The sequence below is a fragment of the Amblyomma maculatum genome, chromosome 8, assembly GCF_055883805.1.
Source record: "Amblyomma maculatum isolate TAMU_Amacu chromosome 8, ASM5588380v1, whole genome shotgun sequence".
Classification (NCBI taxonomy): Eukaryota; Metazoa; Arthropoda; class Arachnida; order Ixodida; family Ixodidae; genus Amblyomma; species Amblyomma maculatum.
Window position 1 is genome coordinate 70,591,642 of NC_139351.1, and position 19,258 is coordinate 70,610,899.

The 19,258-nt window shown below is 45.0% G+C and overlaps 1 protein-coding gene across 1 annotated transcript; it reads right to left on the reverse strand.

Annotated features, from left to right (window-relative positions):
- Positions 1 to 3,326: 3,326 nt before the first annotated feature.
- LOC146181427 (serine/threonine-protein kinase PLK1-like) lies at positions 3,327 to 17,750 on the reverse strand. The gene is made up of 8 exons (XM_084575791.1): positions 17,694 to 17,750; positions 17,247 to 17,354; positions 16,209 to 16,325; positions 14,782 to 15,095; positions 13,515 to 13,714; positions 11,116 to 11,235; positions 7,563 to 7,669; positions 3,327 to 3,434 (listed from the first exon to the last, which is right to left on the reverse strand). Exons 1-8 carry the CDS (start codon positions 17,748 to 17,750, stop codon positions 3,327 to 3,329), a joined length of 1,131 nt encoding a protein of 376 aa, XP_084431917.1.
- Positions 17,751 to 19,258: the final 1,508 nt, after the last annotated feature.

Consider the following 19,258-nt stretch of genomic DNA (forward strand, 5'->3'; position numbering starts at 1 on the left):
CGCAAAATAAGTCTTTGTATCTCAGAAGACAGACCTCTTGTTCAGACCTCTTGTCATTCAAGATAAACGGAAGTACAGGCCAGAAAACTAAAATTATACTATAGTGATTGCACACTTCCACTGATTTTCACTAAGGTCTGTTATTTGGTTAGGCCTTTGCAGAAATGCCAGATTTTGCCTTATGCTCGACCACACTTAACAGCTAGGCAAAGTTTTGCACTTCAATTCCATTCATGCCACAAGATTTTGGAGCCAGCCTCGCAAACGTATTCCAGCGCTGTAAATGAGCTCTTATCGGTAAAAGCGACGCGACGTATTAAATAGTGCCTGAAATGTACAATATCTGAATTGGTAAGGGTGTCCGCCGCTAATGCAATAATTCCAGAAGTACTGGAAAGCGTGATTTCATCAAACTTGCTAAACGCTCCTTCGACGCACAGAAATATCAATAGAGCAGTTCATTCACACTAAATAGCCATTTTCGCTGTGGAAGTTGAAACTTCGCGGAACTGGAAAACACCATAAGAAAGAGACAGAACCAGGCTGACTAACAATGGATCTTTTTTCAGTAGGGAACCACTCTTCGGCAGTCAGGCGAAGTATAATTGCCAGGACCGGTTACCGAGTCTCCCCCGCATATTTATGCACGAATTCGTTCACAATAGTAACCTGTGTCATTTTCTAAGCTGTAGCTAAGTGCAAGACTGGCCTCGCCTAGCCTGGCAGAGACCCGTGAGTCATCTGTGGACAGACACACTGCACCCTCCCTCACCCCATGCTAACCCATTACAATAGTTGCCCTGCCTTTTCGCTTGTGAGGATGTTGGGGAAGTGGGACAATGAAAGCCTGCCTTCGGAAGGTGTAGAAGACGATAGCCCTGCACGTAATTATCGTACAGCAGTTAGTGGCGTCGATGAAGAGAAGGATGTCGTTTCATGGAAAAGCACATACAAAGCACTGAAAATTCCCCCCCCCCCCCCACCATCCCCAACCCTTCTTTTTTTTTTTCTTTTTACGCGCAAAAATGGCAGCCGAGGTGACTTCGTGCATGCGCAGAAGCGCAATACGAGGCTCACATAGGCATAATGAGTTTGCTCGCATTGTGTGGCCCCTTTACTTGGATGTTGTCCCTTGGTCCAGAGGAAGATCATCGAAGTGGCAGGAATAAACTGAGAAGTGAAAGGAATGACTGTGAGCAGAGGGTTTTGATGAAGTGACATCCATTTTAGTGGATAGGTTCACGCTGAAAGGGGCGGATGAAAACGTATGGAAGAAAATGCCCCTGAGCCTGTGGCCTTTATGGAAAAAGCGTTCCTAGGACCAAAATTGTCCAAATGAAGAATAATTAAATTTAAAACCAACTTGGAAAGAAATGAGCCATTTATTGAATTTTTTCTTGGCTTTGATTAGAGATGTAATTAACCTTTGCTTGAAACTGGGTCCCCTGGGTGCCAGACATGTTTGCTGACATTGGGAAAGACATGGAAAAAAGCATGGTAAAGATAATGACATACGGCTAGTTTTATCCAATTAGTGGTACCCAGTTCCCCAGCTGGGGAATATCATTCATTATAGGTCTAATCGTCTGAGTACTGTGAGCACGTTGACAGCGTCTTCCGGACCTTTAATACTATCTATTGCTCGGCTGCTGCTAGGCAGGAAGTCATAGGAGAAGGAAAAGTACTGCGAAGACGAATGCATACCGACCATTCCTGCTGCTGAAGGAAGGCAGTGGCATCCTGCACGCTGTTCCGACTAATGTGTAGCAACCCCTGCAAATCGTCAGCTGCTATGGAGCTGAGCACCCACGATGACCCCGCTGATTGTTCTTTCTATGACTATTTAGTGCTGGGGATGCCGAAAACAGCACGCAGTTGGAATAAAACCCTCGCATGTAGGAGAAGTCGCTACTAACGGCAAATATAGTGGACCCTCAGGATCTGTTCATTGATTTATTGTTGTAAGAGATTGATGGCTTATTAGCGTCCATGAAAGCAGTCATGCAATTACAAAACATAGCTATACAATTTTCCCGGAAAAAAAGAAAACTGTTCCGATTCCGGGTTCGGACGCGGAACCATCGCCTATTCTGTGCGGTCGCTCTATTGACTGAACTTCAACGCTGGAGGATACCAGATAGGATATGTTATTGCTCAAACTGGGCAACAACGCAAGGTGTGAACAGTGTCGGTCGAATGTTCAGGGGAATCCGCTAACTAGATTAGAGAAACTCTTCAGACGCTACTCACAAACTCAAGCGGAGACTAGCGTCATAGCTGCAACGTTACGCGTTTGCGTTAGTCAAGAGCCACACACACGTACGAAGCGGATTGACCTACAAAAGCATGACGCTGCAAAATACAGGAGTGCTTGAGTTCGATTTCGGACGAATCATGTTTTGCACTGCGAAAATCCTACGCGACAAGCTGTACTTGGCGAACACAGTCTCGCTACTACCAAGCTAGTACCGGAAATGATGTCCAATGGCACCCTTGTAACCAAAGCATGTGATGCGATCTCCGTGTTTGTGAGCTATAGCACGGCACTGTTCACTGATGCTCCTGCTACTCCTAATCACGACCTACAGCTAACTCCACAGCTCTTGCAACACCTTTATCAGATCATGACTATTTACTATGTGGCACGGGCAGAGGCTCTTTATTTTTCTTTCCTTTTCATGACTCAACATAATATATGTGCTGTTATGAATGGCCATGTCACTTTGGAGGAAACAGAACAAGACTGACCAGTTATATCTCTCGAAAACACTTTTCCCCGTTGGTATATCAGGCGAGTTTTGCATTTTAAATCTTTGCTGAGCCCTATCTTACTTACGATTTTCACCTTAGGTTTAAATGTAGAGGCTCTTCCTCCGTCATTTGCTTGAAATCACGCAGTCTTAATTCCAAAGAGCGCGAATAAAGAAAAAATGCGCTCAGTGGATAGTTATAGGCTAGTCACGTTGGCAGATACGGACAACAAAATTTTTGCGAACGTTCTATCAAATCGTCTACAACATGCGACGTCGGTTCTCATTCGCTCTCATCAGACGTGTGGTTTGAGGGGTCGCTCCATACAAAGAAACATATATATTGCACGTACAATTTTTCAATCTTGTTCTGGCTCTTATAAACAGGTCGCTCTACTCCAGATTTACCTTGCGAAGGCATTCGATTGTGTCCTGCATTTGTCTCTGTTTTCTCTCCTCGAGCGTGGCAATGTTGGATCAACTGTACTTGAAGGGTCAACATTATTACGACAACTGTTCCATTTGACCTCTCAGAGCCTGTGCCAATTCGATTATCCCTGAAGCTACTTTTGCCCTCTACCTAGAGCCACTTTGAGTGTACTGCGAAGCAACAATATCCGGGGTTTTGTTGTCATCAGCAATGAAGTCAAAGTGCTTGCGTACGCCGATGGCTTGGTGTTTTTTCTGCAATTGATAAATCCAGTATTGAAAAAAACTACAACCACTACTGAGCAGTTTGGCATTGTCTCTGGCACTCAAATGAACAGCTCTAAATGTTCGGGTATGTGGTCCAATTCATGAGGATCAATGCCGACTCATTATGCTACAATTAAATGGTCTCGTGTCCCCACTATATACCTTAAAGTTCCCCTTCATACATTCAGATGTAGTGGGCGTTGCTGGGAGAGCGGGTCCCGATCATTCAAAGCTATGCTGTTGCTTTTGTTCAGCACCGGCTATCAATTTTGGTCGAGCGCATGCCTGCAATATGTTTGTGGCAACAAAAAACTATTATGTTTTGCAGGAACTCCATTGCACTACATAGAGTTTTCACTGAACATTTCCGACGTTCACATGGTCCTCCAATTTTGAGTCGATGCGGCGCGATGACCTATTCAGGCCTGTTGCCGCTGGCGGACTAGGTTCGACACATCTCTATGTCAAATACCTAGTTGCTCGTTTCTTTTTTTTTTTTTTGTAATAGCTCCCATCCAATTATGAGAGCATCCCAACAAAGTAACTTTGTGAACCTTCTTCCCGACTTAGTGGTCTCTTCCAATTTTACTGATCGGCCCTTATAATTTGGTTTTATTAAAGAAGTTTACAATTCTGTGCGTTTTCAGGCAGTTCGCTTTTCTTATGAATACTTATTATCTGTTTCATGGAAATATTTATACAAATAATTGATATGTATGTAGTTCCCGCATCGATTTCTCTACTCTAACTGTATGGGTGCATGACGTCTTGAGAAGAGTACGTAAAATGCCAATCTCGCCTGTACTAAAACGTTTTGCTTCAACCTTCATGCCGAAGTTCTAACCTAAAATGTGGCTTCACAAAAAAAAAAGTATTTTTGTTTCTCCTGTTAACTGTCGGCAATGTAATACACCTGAAACCATCGAACACGGTTTTATTGTCTTCAATGATGCGGTATTATTTTGTGAAGATCTGCAAAGAACATTGAAGACTTTATTTTGAATTCTCCCCGTGTGCGTTACCTAATGGCCACCCAACATGACAATGAACTTTTTGACATGATGTTCCTTGTTTGGGCTGCACAGTCTGAGTAAAATTCTTATGGTAGACCAGAATTCTGAGCCTTTCGTTTTCCCCATGTACTCATTTTGGCTAGATGGTGCATGTGCTGAGAGAAACTTACGAATATAGTGGCTATCAACCGGACTGCCTCTCATTGTTGATGTGTTGTTTTTCTTGGCCACCGTTTTAGTGGAGTTGTGTTAAGACGGGTTTTAGTTGTGTGTTGTATATTTCAATTGAACTTGTTTGGGCTACAGGCTGATTACTTTGTAAACAGTATATATAGCTCTTTTCTGCATGTAAACCAGTGTAACAAATGTCATGCTGAAAAAAAAAAAAGTGGAAAAAAAATTGTCCGTAACTTTGTGTCGGCCAATAAGCCTGACGAATGTGGATTATAATATCCTCATCATGGTATTACAGAAAACTACTGCAAAGAGTTATGAAACGAATTGTTGGTTCGCACGAGACCTACACGATTAAAAGACGAACCATTTTATAAATATCCATGCGGCCAGAAGTGTTCTAGGGCTTTACGATCTATGGGGAGAGCGTGTTGCCCTGATCCAGCTAGATTTAGATAAAGTCTTTGATAGGGTAGTCCACGAAATTTTGTATCTCATTCCAGAACACGTTAACGTTAGATAATTAGTATTCGGCTTCGTTAAGATTGTATATTCAATGTGTTCTACGAGTCTTGTTATGAATAAGAGTGTCCCAGCGTCCTTTGAAGTATTGGCATCAGTGCGGCAAGGATGCCCTCTATCTCCATTGTTGTTCACTCTATACTTAGAGCCGTTTCGTTTAAAGATTAAGCACAGTGAATGTGAGGATGATAGCGGGATTCCGCGAGTGACAGATACTGCACCTTTCTTTTCCTATGTGTGAGAGAGAGAGAAATAACATTTATTGGCACTCGGCAAAAGGTTGGCGAGGGTCCGAGGCGCAGCTCTGTCCCAGCCGTGTCCTCCCCCTCAGCCGCCGACCTGGATCTCTTGGATCTGAACAGCGGCCAGGGCGAGACGGATGACTGCACATTGCCCTTTTTCATCCTGTTTGAGAAGTAGTGCCTCCTGGACTCATCTGCTCTGTCAGGTTCTCCGTACCTAGGACACTTCCATATCATGCGGATCATGTCTGCTATGCCATCGCAACGTTTGCACCTGGGGCTAAAAATATCCGGGTGCAACTTGCTGTAAAGCTGGGGGTTCGGGAATACTCCAGTGTGTAGCTTACGCCACATAACCTCCTTGCTTTTGGTGAGTTGCTTACACGCTTTTGGGAATATTGATCCGCCTAATTTGTAATGATTTAGGATACCTTGGTAGGTATTAAGGTCATCATCGAACTGTAGGGGCTCCTCATCGCACAAGACGTATGGCGTTGCGTATAAGACGTCACTGGGATCCCGGAATGTAGCTAATCATCGGGCCAGTACGTGCGCTTTCTTGTTCTCCCTCAACCCCTGGTGCGCCGGTGTCCAAATGAGAGCGACCTGCTCTGCCGGTGGTGGACCACTGGCCAACACTCTTGCTGCTATGGCCGAAATGCGGCCCGCGTCACAGTTTCTAATTGCTGATTTTGAGTCTGTAACTATACTTTTGGCCTGTTGTTGGGTTAGAGCTAGCGCAATTGCCACCTCTTGGGCCTCCGTTGCGGTCGAATGTCGGGTGCTGCAGCAAACTACCGAGCCCCCGTTTTCTCTAGTTGCTACTGAAACGCTTCCCATACCGTCCGCGCATTGTGCGACATCCGTATATAAGACGTCCTGTCTGCCCTCAACCTGTAAACGAATTATAGAACGCCGGTGAACTTTGATACGTTTAGTGAAATGCTGGTTGTGTTCGACAAGGGGCGCGCGATGTACCGTCACTACAGGTCATGACGTCATCAGGCGATTCATGCATACACGAAGCTGACCGCGCCGGTCGTCCGATCCAGGCGTCCATACGGCGCCTTTCATTTGTCTCACCACACAGCAAACAGAATCAGACCCAGATGTCTAGGAGGCGTTAGTACAGTAGGCATCAGCGGCGTTTGAAATTGATTTTCAGGATAGAAAAGGCGCAGTATATGTTACAATTCTCCGCGGACACATGTACCGCGCCGTAAGGAAAGAAGGAAGTTGAGAGTGAAAGAAGAGAGGGGGATAGAAGTGCCGTAGTGGAGGGCTATGATCCACCATGCTATAATGGCCTTCGCCTCATCTCACTTTACTGCTCCAAAGTGCCCTCTAATTATTTCTTTATTGTCTATTGACAATTCGTGCGAACACTGTCTGCCATCACGCACTGTCCACAATTCCTGTCGATGGCACTCTAAGAGAAGAAATGTTTTCGCATTAGATGCCACCTTTCGCGGATAACGCAGCAGGCGCCGTACCACAGTGCTACGGTCGATGCAGAAAGTTCTCGTCGTGCATGAATGGTGGGCGTGAGAGCAGCGCGGCAACAATGCCTACAGGGTTGAACTTCAGCTTGCGGAACTGTCGTTTCGAACGCAGTTTGTAGTCAACGGGTTGCGCGTGGGAAAAAGAGCGTAGACTGTAAAAATCTCACAATTTTTCGCGTCTGTGATAATACCCTCCAGAAAGGGTGCATGATGTATGGGTGAACCCTGCTATTTGGTGCATCAGTACCTCAATTAATCCCTTATAGATCGTGAAAGTTATAGACTTGAAAGTGCTTCTTTAATGGTGCGATTTCGTTTAGAGCGTATAGCAAGCGGCAGAGAGAAGAAGTCGCCTCCGGCGTATGCCCACTGTCTAACTACTCCGTGACATAATTTAGTTCATAAAAAAATTCTTCTCATGAGCAAAGCGATGACAAAACTTAGTAACTCGACCGCTTCTCGAAGTTCTGCTAATAGAAAACTGTTACTATATCAATCCGAATAATTCATGACCGTGTATACATACCCGGCGGCTGCCGTCCAAATGACGCACCAAAAGGCCCGAAATGTGTGAGCGGAAGAAATTATAAACCACTCTACAAGGTTCTTCTTACTCACAGTAGCTGTGCAATAGGCTGCGCTCGGGCGTGCGTTAATACTTACAGTAAGGAGCGACACTAACTCCTGCTCAATGACAAGGCACTCCTCGCACCACCTGGCACTGCAGTGGAATGCTAGCGTTGAAATGACTTTTTCGGCTGAATTAGGCCCTAGGGGAAATATTTATTTTGCAGGGCAGCACCGATAGCCGGCTATCGCTCATAGGGCCGCCACAATCTGATAGCCTCCGGGAAGTGGACACGGGTTGCAGCAGCGTGCGGAAGCGAAGTTTCGCTATTTTATGGAGAAACAGCTCTCCCACCACCATCACGTTGTTTTCTTTTTTCCTGTGACACAATAATGAGCTGCTTTTCAACAGCTCCAGTAAGCACAAGAAGCTACGGTACATAAAACACAGCATTTTATACACAATTTCACCGTACAAACATGACAGATGTACTCCGGTGACAGCTTGTGTGAACACACGAGAATTAGCTCATTGTAATTGGACTTCACGGATGAGTCGTAGACCAGCACATTAGACCACTGGCACTGTCGAAAATGGTATGTGGGTATTTGTGGCAACAAAAAGAGCATTAACAGTACATGCCAGCAAGAAAAGATGAAAAATCAAGTATGAAAACAAACGGTCGCTGCAATCTGCATTGTGCAATAAACATCTGTGTAAAATATCAGGGAGCACAAGATATCCCATAGCGACATTCGTCATACAGCTAATCATAAACCAGTCACCTTAGAAGCGTGACGTGAAACTCCAGCCGGGGTGGCGCTGTGGCTAGGGCGCTCAACTACTGTTCCCAAGTATGCAGGATCGAATGCCCCCGGCCTCGGCGGCCGCTTTTTTGTAGAGGCGAAAAGCCAGGTGCCCCTGTGCTGTGCGATGTCAGTGCAAGCTAAAGAATCCCAGGGTGTCTGAATTTCCGGAGCCCTCCACTACCCCGTCTCTCATAACCTGAGTCGCTTTGGGACGTTAAACCCTACAAACCAAACCAAACCAAACCAGAAGCGCCATGTTTATTCACCTTTTTTTCAATAACTGCTATACATATATTTCAGTTATTAGCCTACAATAAAGTTCGCCACTGAATACTACTGAATCAGTCAACCCAGCACCTCAGTGGGCTATCGTTCCACGCAGACGATCGAGCACTCGAAGACTATCCTGTGTGTGATCCAATGGGGGAGCTTGATGCACAGCCTCCGGCTTGGTCAGCTGGATAAGAAAGAGAGGAAAATAGATAAAAAGATCATCAGTCAGAAGAAATGCCAGGCACTGCTACGAAAAATTTACAAAGGCATTCACTGCGTATTTGCAAGACGTATTCTCAAAGTTGTAAGGAAGAAAGGAAAATAGATAAAAGATCATCACCAGTCAGAAGAAATGCCAGGCACGGCTACGAAACATCTACAAAGACATTCACTGCGTATTTGCAAGGAGTATCCTGAAAGTTGTATTGGGGAGGTATACATTGCTAATCCTCAATGCCTTAACGAACCTGGCCGGTTATGATGCGGGATTTTTATAGTTTTATGAGGGATCGACTACTTGGGCCAGCATGGTGCAAGCCGAGTGACGAATAGTCACATATTCGTCTCTAGTTAAATGCCGTCCTAGGAAACCAAGAGTTTGAATGCCAAGTAGACTCGAAACTCAGATCTCTTGCGTATCAGTACCCGTCCACGCCAGCTGGCAGCTTCCCCCTGCCAGAGAATTTCTTCGCTCTCCGCACCGATGCCAAATTTTCTGGGCGACGGGACCTTTAACGCTATCGCATGATAGAGAGATTTAGCTTACCGTGATCCGCGATCCGCCATGACTCTCTACCGCGCGTGAACGCTCAAGCTGATTGGTCCCGACGCGGCAGGTCTTGAGCGCGCGGTGGCGGATCACGGTAGCGGATCGCGGATCACGGTGAGCTAAAACTCTCTAATAGTAGAGTTTTAGTTTACCGTGATCCGCCACCGCCCGTTCCACTGCGCATGCCCAGATCCCCTTGACGCCGATAGATGGCGCTACATACCGGATAGCAGCACATAGACCTTACGCGTCGGGACCAATCAGCTTGTGCGCCCCACCCACGCGCGGTGTAGGGTCACGGTGGCAGATCGCGGATCACGGTAAACTAAATCTCTCTATTAGTGTTCAAAAGCATAGAAAAGTAATAACCACGCGCAACACGAAGCGCATCTGAAATGGTGAGAGAATACGTATACATTGGGCAAGTATCTAATGTCAGCCGATCCAGAATCGTCAGTTACATATACCTGTATAAAACTTTATATACCTCGCCAGAACTGCCACGTTATCTAAACCATGCTAAAGAAAATTGCTGAAGATAAAATTGTAGTTTACGTAGCAAGTAATAAATGGAAAAATCGAAAGGAAAACTTTGAGGTATCCGATAGCAGCAGATTTGGTGAGGGAACAAACCATGGTAAATGGCGGCCCAACTGAAAAACCGAGATAGAATGAATATGGACCGGACATGCAACATGAAGGAGATATAATCGATATTCCTTTAGTGGATCGTACATAATTCAAAATGAACGTGAGAATGATAACGTGGATGACAAAAGATCAGGTAGTTTGAAAAGGCAAGTTTGGCCGAAGCTGGCTCAGGATAGGGTTAACTAGAGACCAATGGAAGATAGCTTAGTCCTGCACATTCCTTTCGACACAAGAGGACTTTCATAACCTGCAAATCTTTGTCAAAAATTATTTTTTGCAAAATGCACAAGAATTGACGCTTTTCTTCGCAATATCTGCTTAACATTTCTACAAAACGCAGTTCATTTATACGCTCAAATATTTCCCAAACAGTGATTGCCAATATAGCATAGGTTCCCAATACACACATTGCATACATTTTGTAAATAGTTTGTTGATTCGATATAGTCACTTTCACGTCTTTCGTAGACAAGTTCCACCCATACCTATATGGACTTTCGTTTACGATCATTCCTTATGCTAGCTCATAGGCCTACGCGATCCATCTGGTCGTCTGGCGCGTTGGACCTTACGCCTGTCACCTGCAAAAGTGGTCGTCGCCACAGTGACGCTGACTGCTTGTCGCGCCATTAGTTGCCAACAGCTACCGGAGAGGCACACTTCTAGGGATACTTTCCACGCCATTTTCAAACACATAAAACTTCCGTCGAAGCAAGAAAAAATTACCTCACGTTGCAACGTTTTGTTTCCGCGGCCAACACAGGAGCACGTTCTACACCGTTCATCATGGTGGACTCTTGTACAAGAATTACTTCGGATGTGCGGCTCCAACTACCGCCACTCCACGACTTACCACCCATAGACCAACGGTCTTAACGAGCACACAAACCATACCCTCACCAACATGCTGTCCATGCATGTCGCATCGGACGTCACGCTACGCCTTCAACGCATGATATTGGTCATGGTAATAAAGTTGGCATTATTGTTTTCGGTAATTTTAAAATGATTTCAACCGGCAATTTGAAATTCATTTGTCGTGCCAGGTTCATCTCAACATAACAAGAAAATCCCCGATGTTTCATTGCAGCAGTGCTGGCCTCTCCATCCGGCATCCCAAGCTGAGAGACGTAGAAGCCAACTCACCAGGACAGTCCTTTTTCTCCGCAATGGGTTTCCGGTCGACTGCGACGAGGGTAGCACGAAGTGCGTCGAAGTCAGGGGCTCCTTTCAGACAGGATACTGGCAGCTGGACAGGAAGGAATCCTAGAAGTGCGCGGAATGCATTCAGCGGGTGCTCACAGCGGGGTTTACACCGTGTCCTTTGTTACCGCCAGCGTCACGTAGAACGTGATCAAGAGCGAGGACGAAAGCTGTGCTAGTCTTGAAGCCATAGGGTAGCGTAAGAGGGTTCTAGCACAGCTTTCGAGCTCGCTCTTGATCACGTTCTACGTGACGCTGGCGGTAACAAAGGACGTTCCACGTCCGCCGCTATGGCTGAGGGTGGCGCTGGTGAACATTCTCAATGTTCGTATACAGACAACATAAATACCCAAGCAAGTAGCAGGGGGGACAGCGGCCGATGTAGCTCAGTTGGAAGAGCACCGGACGCGTTATTCGGAGGTCGTGGGTTCGGTTCCCACCATCGGCACGTTGTTTTTTTTCTTCTTTGTGTTTAATTATCTTTCCCCTAAACAGAATACATAACTAATTTCTGTGATTATCCAAGCAAACTATAAAAAAGAAAAGACAAAGTTCCATCCCCAACGTTTTCCTTGGCCTCGCCGACTGTTGGCTTCTTTCCTTCACGTATTATAACGAGCACCCTCATTTTCTATATATATATATCTATATATATATGCTTCATATACTGATTGGACAAACAAAACAGTGCAATTAAACGACGAATAACGCACATCATTAAAAATGCCTCAGACCGAATTTTAAATTTGCCTTTCTTTCTAAATGAAAAGTCAAGATTTGACAATTTTGCTCTAAAAACAAAAAAAAACACACATTTAGTCATTTTCACCTCTATTATTAAGAATAATGCCTATAAATTATACCACTGTTAATATAGCGCTAAAACGAAGGGAGAATTCATTGTATGCAATCGGGAGCAGTGTTGTATTTTAACGCGAGCAAGCAGCCGGCTTCTGCTTCAAGCACACCTGCGATTGTATTTTCTGATGTGCACTATTCACCCGTGGAAAGTAAAATAGCTGGAGTGTACTTAAAAATAACATTACTTCTCTGTACCACCTTCAATTCTTGAGCATTCGCCCAATGGTAGACACCTAGAGAGCGCAACGCATCATGGCAACGGTTAGTATTGTTTTCTGCCTGGCTCGACTGTTTCATTTATACTGTTGGATTGAGAAAGTCACTGCGAACTTACCCAGTTAAATGTCTTAACGTTCGCAGTAGCAGCGAGACACTATTGCCTTATCCACAACGGGGCTAGTGGTCATATCGTTATCTTCGTCGTCTGGGCTCTGATCTTACAACAGTCTCTCCAGATTCTTGCCAGACGACGGTAAAGTAGCAGTGGCCTCAGAAGGGAGATTGTTTCGAACGTTAACGCTCGCTCGAAACAGACTCCCCTCTGAGGCTGAAGGAGAGGCGAAAGCATCCCACGAGTACATGTGGTGCATTTTGCTACTGACATCAGCAGGATATCGCTCAATTTTTTATTAAGGCGGGAGCCTTTAATGGCTCATGCTGTCGTGAACAAAATGCGCCCCGCTTTTGCGGCGGCTCTGATTGGCCGAGGCGGGATGGCGTCATGGAGGTCTCGACCAATCACAAAGCATCACCTCAGTATGCGCGAATGCGTGCCTTATATGGCCATATGCCAATCAACGATCAACAATTCATTAATGACCAATAAACCAATCACTATTTAAGTAAGTGCAGAGTTATTCACTTATCTAATGATTATTTGATTAAATATATTACTTATTACTGATAGTGATTAGTGTCTGTTGTGTAGCAGAATGCGGTACTCGGGCTTTGTCCCTCGTAATATTTTATTTTGACGCAGGGCTTGCGGTCAGGATTTCTGGATTTTACTGAGTGCCTTACATTCACAAAGCTTTTGGGAAATTAGGATCTCTAGGTGATCCTTTGAGTACAGAAAATGTTGACTTAGTTTTGTTCTGGATATATTTAATTTCGAAAAAATTTCGTGTGTCGTCGGTTCGTATCTCTGACGTGAGTTAGGCTCTAATCTAACTAACTGCCCTCTTAAATCTGTACACGGAAATATTGGATAAATATTTTCGCACAGTGATGAGGAAAATAGGCCCTCATGCACGTCTGCCAGTGGTGTGTATATATAGACAAAATACTAGTTCCAAACCGATTCAAAGTAATCAATTCACGTATTTCTTATTCCGTTCTCATGGCATACGCGTAGATACGTATTAAAATGCAGTGCTATGCCACTGCACCAGTGCTATAAACGTTTCGGACCTACTAGACACCACAGCATACAGATTTCGGCAATGACACTAGGAATCGAATCAGAAAGGAATAAATCTTACCCTTAGTCATGAAATCATGCTGCATGATGTCCTTAATGCTTGGCCGTTTTGCGGGCTCCGGATGGAGCATCCACTGGATAAGAGTGCTTGCATCGGGGGACACCGTCGAGGGAACGCTGTATTCGTTGCTTTTTATTAGGGCGTACGTCTTCTTCCGCGACGGCGACTTGAACGGGGGATGTCCCACCAGCATCTTGTAACTGCGAAGAATAGTTCCACGCAAATCAATTACGGCGGGATGTTCGCACCATTTGTGACGGCTATCATATCAGCACGTTACAGCTTCATGAAGTACACGCACAGCAGCGGCAGCAAACCCATATTCTATAATCCCACTTGATTAGTAATGCAGGTCAGGGCAGCGACACTCGAAGTGCCCGGTTTTGAACGTGGAGCAGAATGTTCTTTATTTTGACTTGATATGCGGCGTTCGGCCTAACTTTATCAAACGTATTTTTCTCGTGGCAATCCAAAAATAACGGCCGAAGAAACAGAAACGCAGCCGCCTGGCTAAGAAATGCGGCAGACAAATCTGAAACGCAATCTTCTTTGTTTACGTAAGAACGTCACTTTCCGTCTTTATCGGAGTAAGCGAGCCATGATATCATGTGTCCAAGAAAGAACCCCAGGTGGTCTAAATTTCCGGAGCCCTCCACTACGGCGTCTCTCATAGCCTGAGTCGCTTTGGGACGTTAAACCCCACAAACCAAACCAAACCAGATGAGGCATTCAAGAGCATCGCTCACCAGCCGCCGAGAACACAATGAGCGGCCCAATGAATTGTTGGTATCCTTTCTTACAACTAAGTATTAGAGATAAGAGCAATTTTGCCCCCAAAGCATGCACGATGGTAGTAACAATTTTTGCATAGCGACAGCGGCCTCCTTTAAGCATCTTAATAATTGTTGAAAAACAAAGAAAAGACGTGCAGGAAACGGTGACGAATTGTGAGAAGAAACATTAACGCTCCTTAACTTACAATACACTCTAGCTTATAAAATTTACACATGCAGGTAACCTAGTAGTACTGCCACTAGAGCGGCTAGGACGGAGACACCAACTCCCGGTCACGTCATTCGTCGTCGTTATCTTTATCCTATGTCTTCTCACCAAGTTTCGCGACTATAGCACGAGTATGCCAAGATATTTTACAGTTCTACGCTTAAACTGTCCCTTATTGATGCTTAGTATACTTTGAAAGCATGGATCGGGTTCTCAGTTCAAGCAGCCTATTAGGAATATATTTGCTCATTCATGTGGTACTCACACGATGCATCCGAGGGACCACACGTCCGCTTCGTAACTGTGTCCCGTCTTGGCCAGGACTTCGGGGGCGATGTAGTAAGGGGTACCGGGAGTACCCGTCTTCAGTTCCCCCTCGTAGTCGACGCGAGCGGCGAAACCGAAGTCGGCCACTTTCAATTGCATGTCCTCGTTGAGCAGGAGATTGCTGGGCTTCAGGTCACGGTGGATGACCCGCTGCTCAACGAGGTGCTCGCAGGCAAGGAGAAGGTGGCGCAGAAAGTAGCGCGCCTCGGCATCGGGCAACACCTTGCGGCGGCAAAGCATGTGCAACAGAGACTGCGAAATAAATGTGCAAATGAAGTTTGCTGAAGTTGAGGCACACTGAAGTAATCACAACAATGATAGGGCTGCCTTGAAATATTACATTGAGATGTGACGACTGTACCAAGCTTTGGCAAAGTATGTTATCCAGTGAGATCGATTGGAGTATACGTATTTTTCGAGCTAAAGCACATGTCAAATATCCGAAGGCATCTCAAAAATAAATGGCAGTCGTCGCAAAAGCGGATGTAGACTGCGGTTGTGGATGCACCGTAAACAACGATTTATGAAAGAAAACATGGCTACTCACAGTATTGTATCATAAGAAAATAAAGACATGATAGTAACTTCGTAGATCCAAAAATAGCTATGACACGAATGTAAGCAAGAGCCCGATTCTATATTGCCACTCTTATGGTACTTTATTGAAATCTGGCTCTCTATTTCTACCCGCGATTTCAACTTCGATTCCTGTATTGAAGGGATGTAAAGCCGGTCGAAAGACCCGCAGTGTGTTTTAGTATACCTACATGAATAATAACAGGCTACATTCATACACTCAGGGGTTTTTTTTTTTTTTTTTTTTTGCTCTACCCTTCCTCTTCCCTTCACTCGCCAACGCTATTTCATATGCTTTGTGGTCCCTCCTGATGATGATGATGATTTATTGACTATTCCCTTTGCATCGGGTGGGCACCGTGTTGGTGCCCCAGTTGTAAGAGAGAGAAAAAAAAACTATAATTTCATTACTCTGCCACCTGACGGCATGCCTGCGAAATAAAAAAGAAGCAACCAGCAGCTTATGGGCCCACCCCACCCGCACAGCATGGGCAGCGCTTGAGGGCATACCACTATCACAATGCCCTATCACGGAATCGAATCCACTATCACCACTATCACGGGATCGAATCCGGCCCACGGCGGCCGCTTTTCGATGGAGGCGAGAAGCAAGGCGCCCGTGTCGTAGGAGAATGTCCTTCGCGCGCGTTCTGTTATGATTTTGGTCCGCTCTTCGAGAATGCGAGTCGTACCGGAGAAAGAAAAAGTCTGAGATAGTGCATAAGAGGCAAAAAAAAAAAAAAAGGCTGATAGATTAACAGGTACCAGTGGGCAGAAACGTTAGCTCACCTTTCTTGTGCACAGTTCCAAGATGATGTACACGTTATCCTCGTCTTCAAAGTGGCTGTTGAAGCCAACTATGTGCTTGTGGCCGAGGCTACTGTGGATATTTATTTCCTCTAGTATCTGCGGATAGCAAAGAAATTAAAAACTGAGCAAGGATGTATCATACAGGAAAAGAAGTAAATGTGGAAGGAAAAGAGTTTCCAAAGTGAGGTTAGTTCAGCCGCACACTGAAGCCGTCAAGAGCCACCATGATGACAAGAAATTCGCCCACTTTATTTGGATAAAAAATACTTCGAGGCAACTGCAGAAAATGCATTGGAAGCACGCGCAAGCATTAGCTTTGGCATGACGTTGATGGCTCCTTGTCGACGCCTTTTGCATCTGCTTACCCACATAGCGTGACTCGCATTTTTTGTCTCATTGCTCGCGTGACTTGTGACTCATGAATTACATGACTAGACACTTTCATGTCACATGACTAATGAATCACGGCTCATTGATTATGCAGCATTTTGAAACGATGACGCAAATTCCTTCCGGTCTTTTGCTGATGACGTCACATACTTTATTGCGGACACTTTCGGTGCCAACATAGTCTACTAATGCTTTCGCAATAATAATAGAACAGCAGGTTGTAAAAATGGGTCATTGTCCACAGCATCCTACATTACTCCGCTTACCTAAGAAAAGGAAAACAAAAACAGCGCACAGGCGTCACCGCCCTGACTGCTTTCTCAGACAAACTGCCGCTCTTCAAGAGAGTATTTTTCTACTCTGATTCACTTATTCGGGCTGACACTATACGAATCACTTTCTACTGGCAATCACGCATTTGTTTTTTAGTCATTGTCGTCACGGGCTTAACTCAAATAGCAAACAAAAAATTTTAATTAAAATTATTCGTAAAACCATAACCTTCTATCAAACAAGCCAGAAAGCACAACCAATTTTTTCTGCGAATAAATATTTTGTGAAGTCAAGAAAACGTATACAGCTAGAAACGCTTTCAAGCAAGAAGGAAGTCCAGTAATGGGTACGTACGTGTTCCTTGAGACCTGGAGCGTCGAGACGATTCTTGGAGATGACCTTGGCTGCGTAGACAACCTTGGTCTGCGTGTCCGCAAACTCATAGCAATCAGCAAATCCGCCCTAAGAGAAAAAAGAACAAATGACAGCCTGCTTGCACTGCTAACCAAATAATGGGAAAATCCCAAATACCTGCGCCATAAAATATCTCTTCCACATGCATTACAATTTCGTTGACATGACGAGAAAAAATAAAAAGAAAACAATCCGATACAACTGAAAAAGGCACAGCGAGTGCTCTCCTTCTCCCGTGTACTTTCCCCCACCCTCATAACTTAACGAGATTTGAGGAGGTTTCCCTTAGAAGGATAATAGCTGGGGCAGCCCTTACCTCGTCGGTAACATGCTGATGGGAATCTGAAAAAGACATCGGACCCACTACATGCCCAAAGTGTTTCACACCAGCTGCTGAAGTAGATGTTCGCCACCTGCTGTGGACTTGTGCAGGGACCAGGGCATCAATGATAAATATTCTGCAGGAAGTGGGAATAACCGCAACAAAGGAGGACTTCTCCAAATGACTCACCGACAACAATAAGAGCAGGAACATTCTCCAGTTCCTTACGGACAATAATTTACACCGGTTTTTATAATATGCCTTATGGTAAGCTTGCGTAAAAAAAAAAAATAAAATGGAGGAAGATGGAGCTTCAAGCTATTGTGGTTACCGATTTTCATGAAGTCAGTGCGGGTAAACCAGTTAAAAATCGCTCTTAGCGAACAAGTGCTGCCAAGAAACAAGACTAATAGAGACAGGATGGTGGCCTGTCAATGGCATGGTCTGGAAAGCCCCTTTGAAGGATGCTTTCCGGTGCGTTCTTGAGTTTTATTCAGCTATAGCCCTTGTACAGAGCTGTTTGTTGTAGCCCTGTTCCCCTGCTACTGGGTAGCAGCGCGCACATCATAGCGTTGGAACTAAATTTAATCAACATGACGAAGGCGGAGGGGAGGATCACGAACTAAAGGCGTAGTTTGTGGAGGATAAGTGATAGCATGCGGCCTAAAGAGAGTGTGCGTGCGCACAGTTGAGTTGACCCTGCAACGAGATTCGAGACACGATGACTTTGTCGAGGACTGACTGATCTCAGTGGGCTTTGGATAACCGATGCGACGCCATTACTTATGCTTAGAAGTCGCTAGAGCTGCATTACGCTAACACGTTTATACATATATCATGCACACATTTATGGTGTCATATCATAGTAGACAGTCTAAATTTGTTCTTAGCTTGTATTGGCAAGCTATCCAGAAGGACGGTACACAAAACAGCCCCAATTTTTCCGATTACTATCTCTGTGGACGCCGAATGGGTGTTTTATTACCAACTAATTTGCTGCCAATTTTGTCGGGGTTCGCAAAGTGTGATTTAAGAATTGCAAATATGTGTTCGTGGCCTCTTACGGTGCTCTTTCCCTATGGATCTGAACTGTGCCCGCTTCGGGCACTATTTCTTCGGCTGTTTGTGGTTCGCAGTATTCTATACCGGGTGTCCCAGCTAACTTGAACCAAGGGTTATAAAATAATATATTTAAGGTAGGTCAGTGAAACCAATTGCATACAACTGCCAGCCTGTTTGCGCACTACAGGCAATTTTTTGTTTTGCAATTACTTAATTAGCTAATTATGTTAATTTTTCTAATTTATTAAATATGGACTTTAGACCAAACATGTGAATTGGAAAGTTGTAGAGCACCTTCAGAAACCCCCATTCCATTAACTGCGATAAAGAAAATTTCACGTGTATCTTTTTTTCCGGGCTGAGAAGAAAGCCCGCGAAATACAAATAATACCACGTGACTAGCGCATTTGTGCGCCGCGATTGTGGTGCTCTCAGTCGTGGTTTGAGCGAACGACATAAGCTGCGGCCGTGACCCGATGGTCCCGTTGCAGCGGCAGGCAGAAATGTTGGCGATGGTTCGAGCAAGCTCGAGCTCGCCCGTCGCCACTGCGATTTTGGCCAGGCCTGC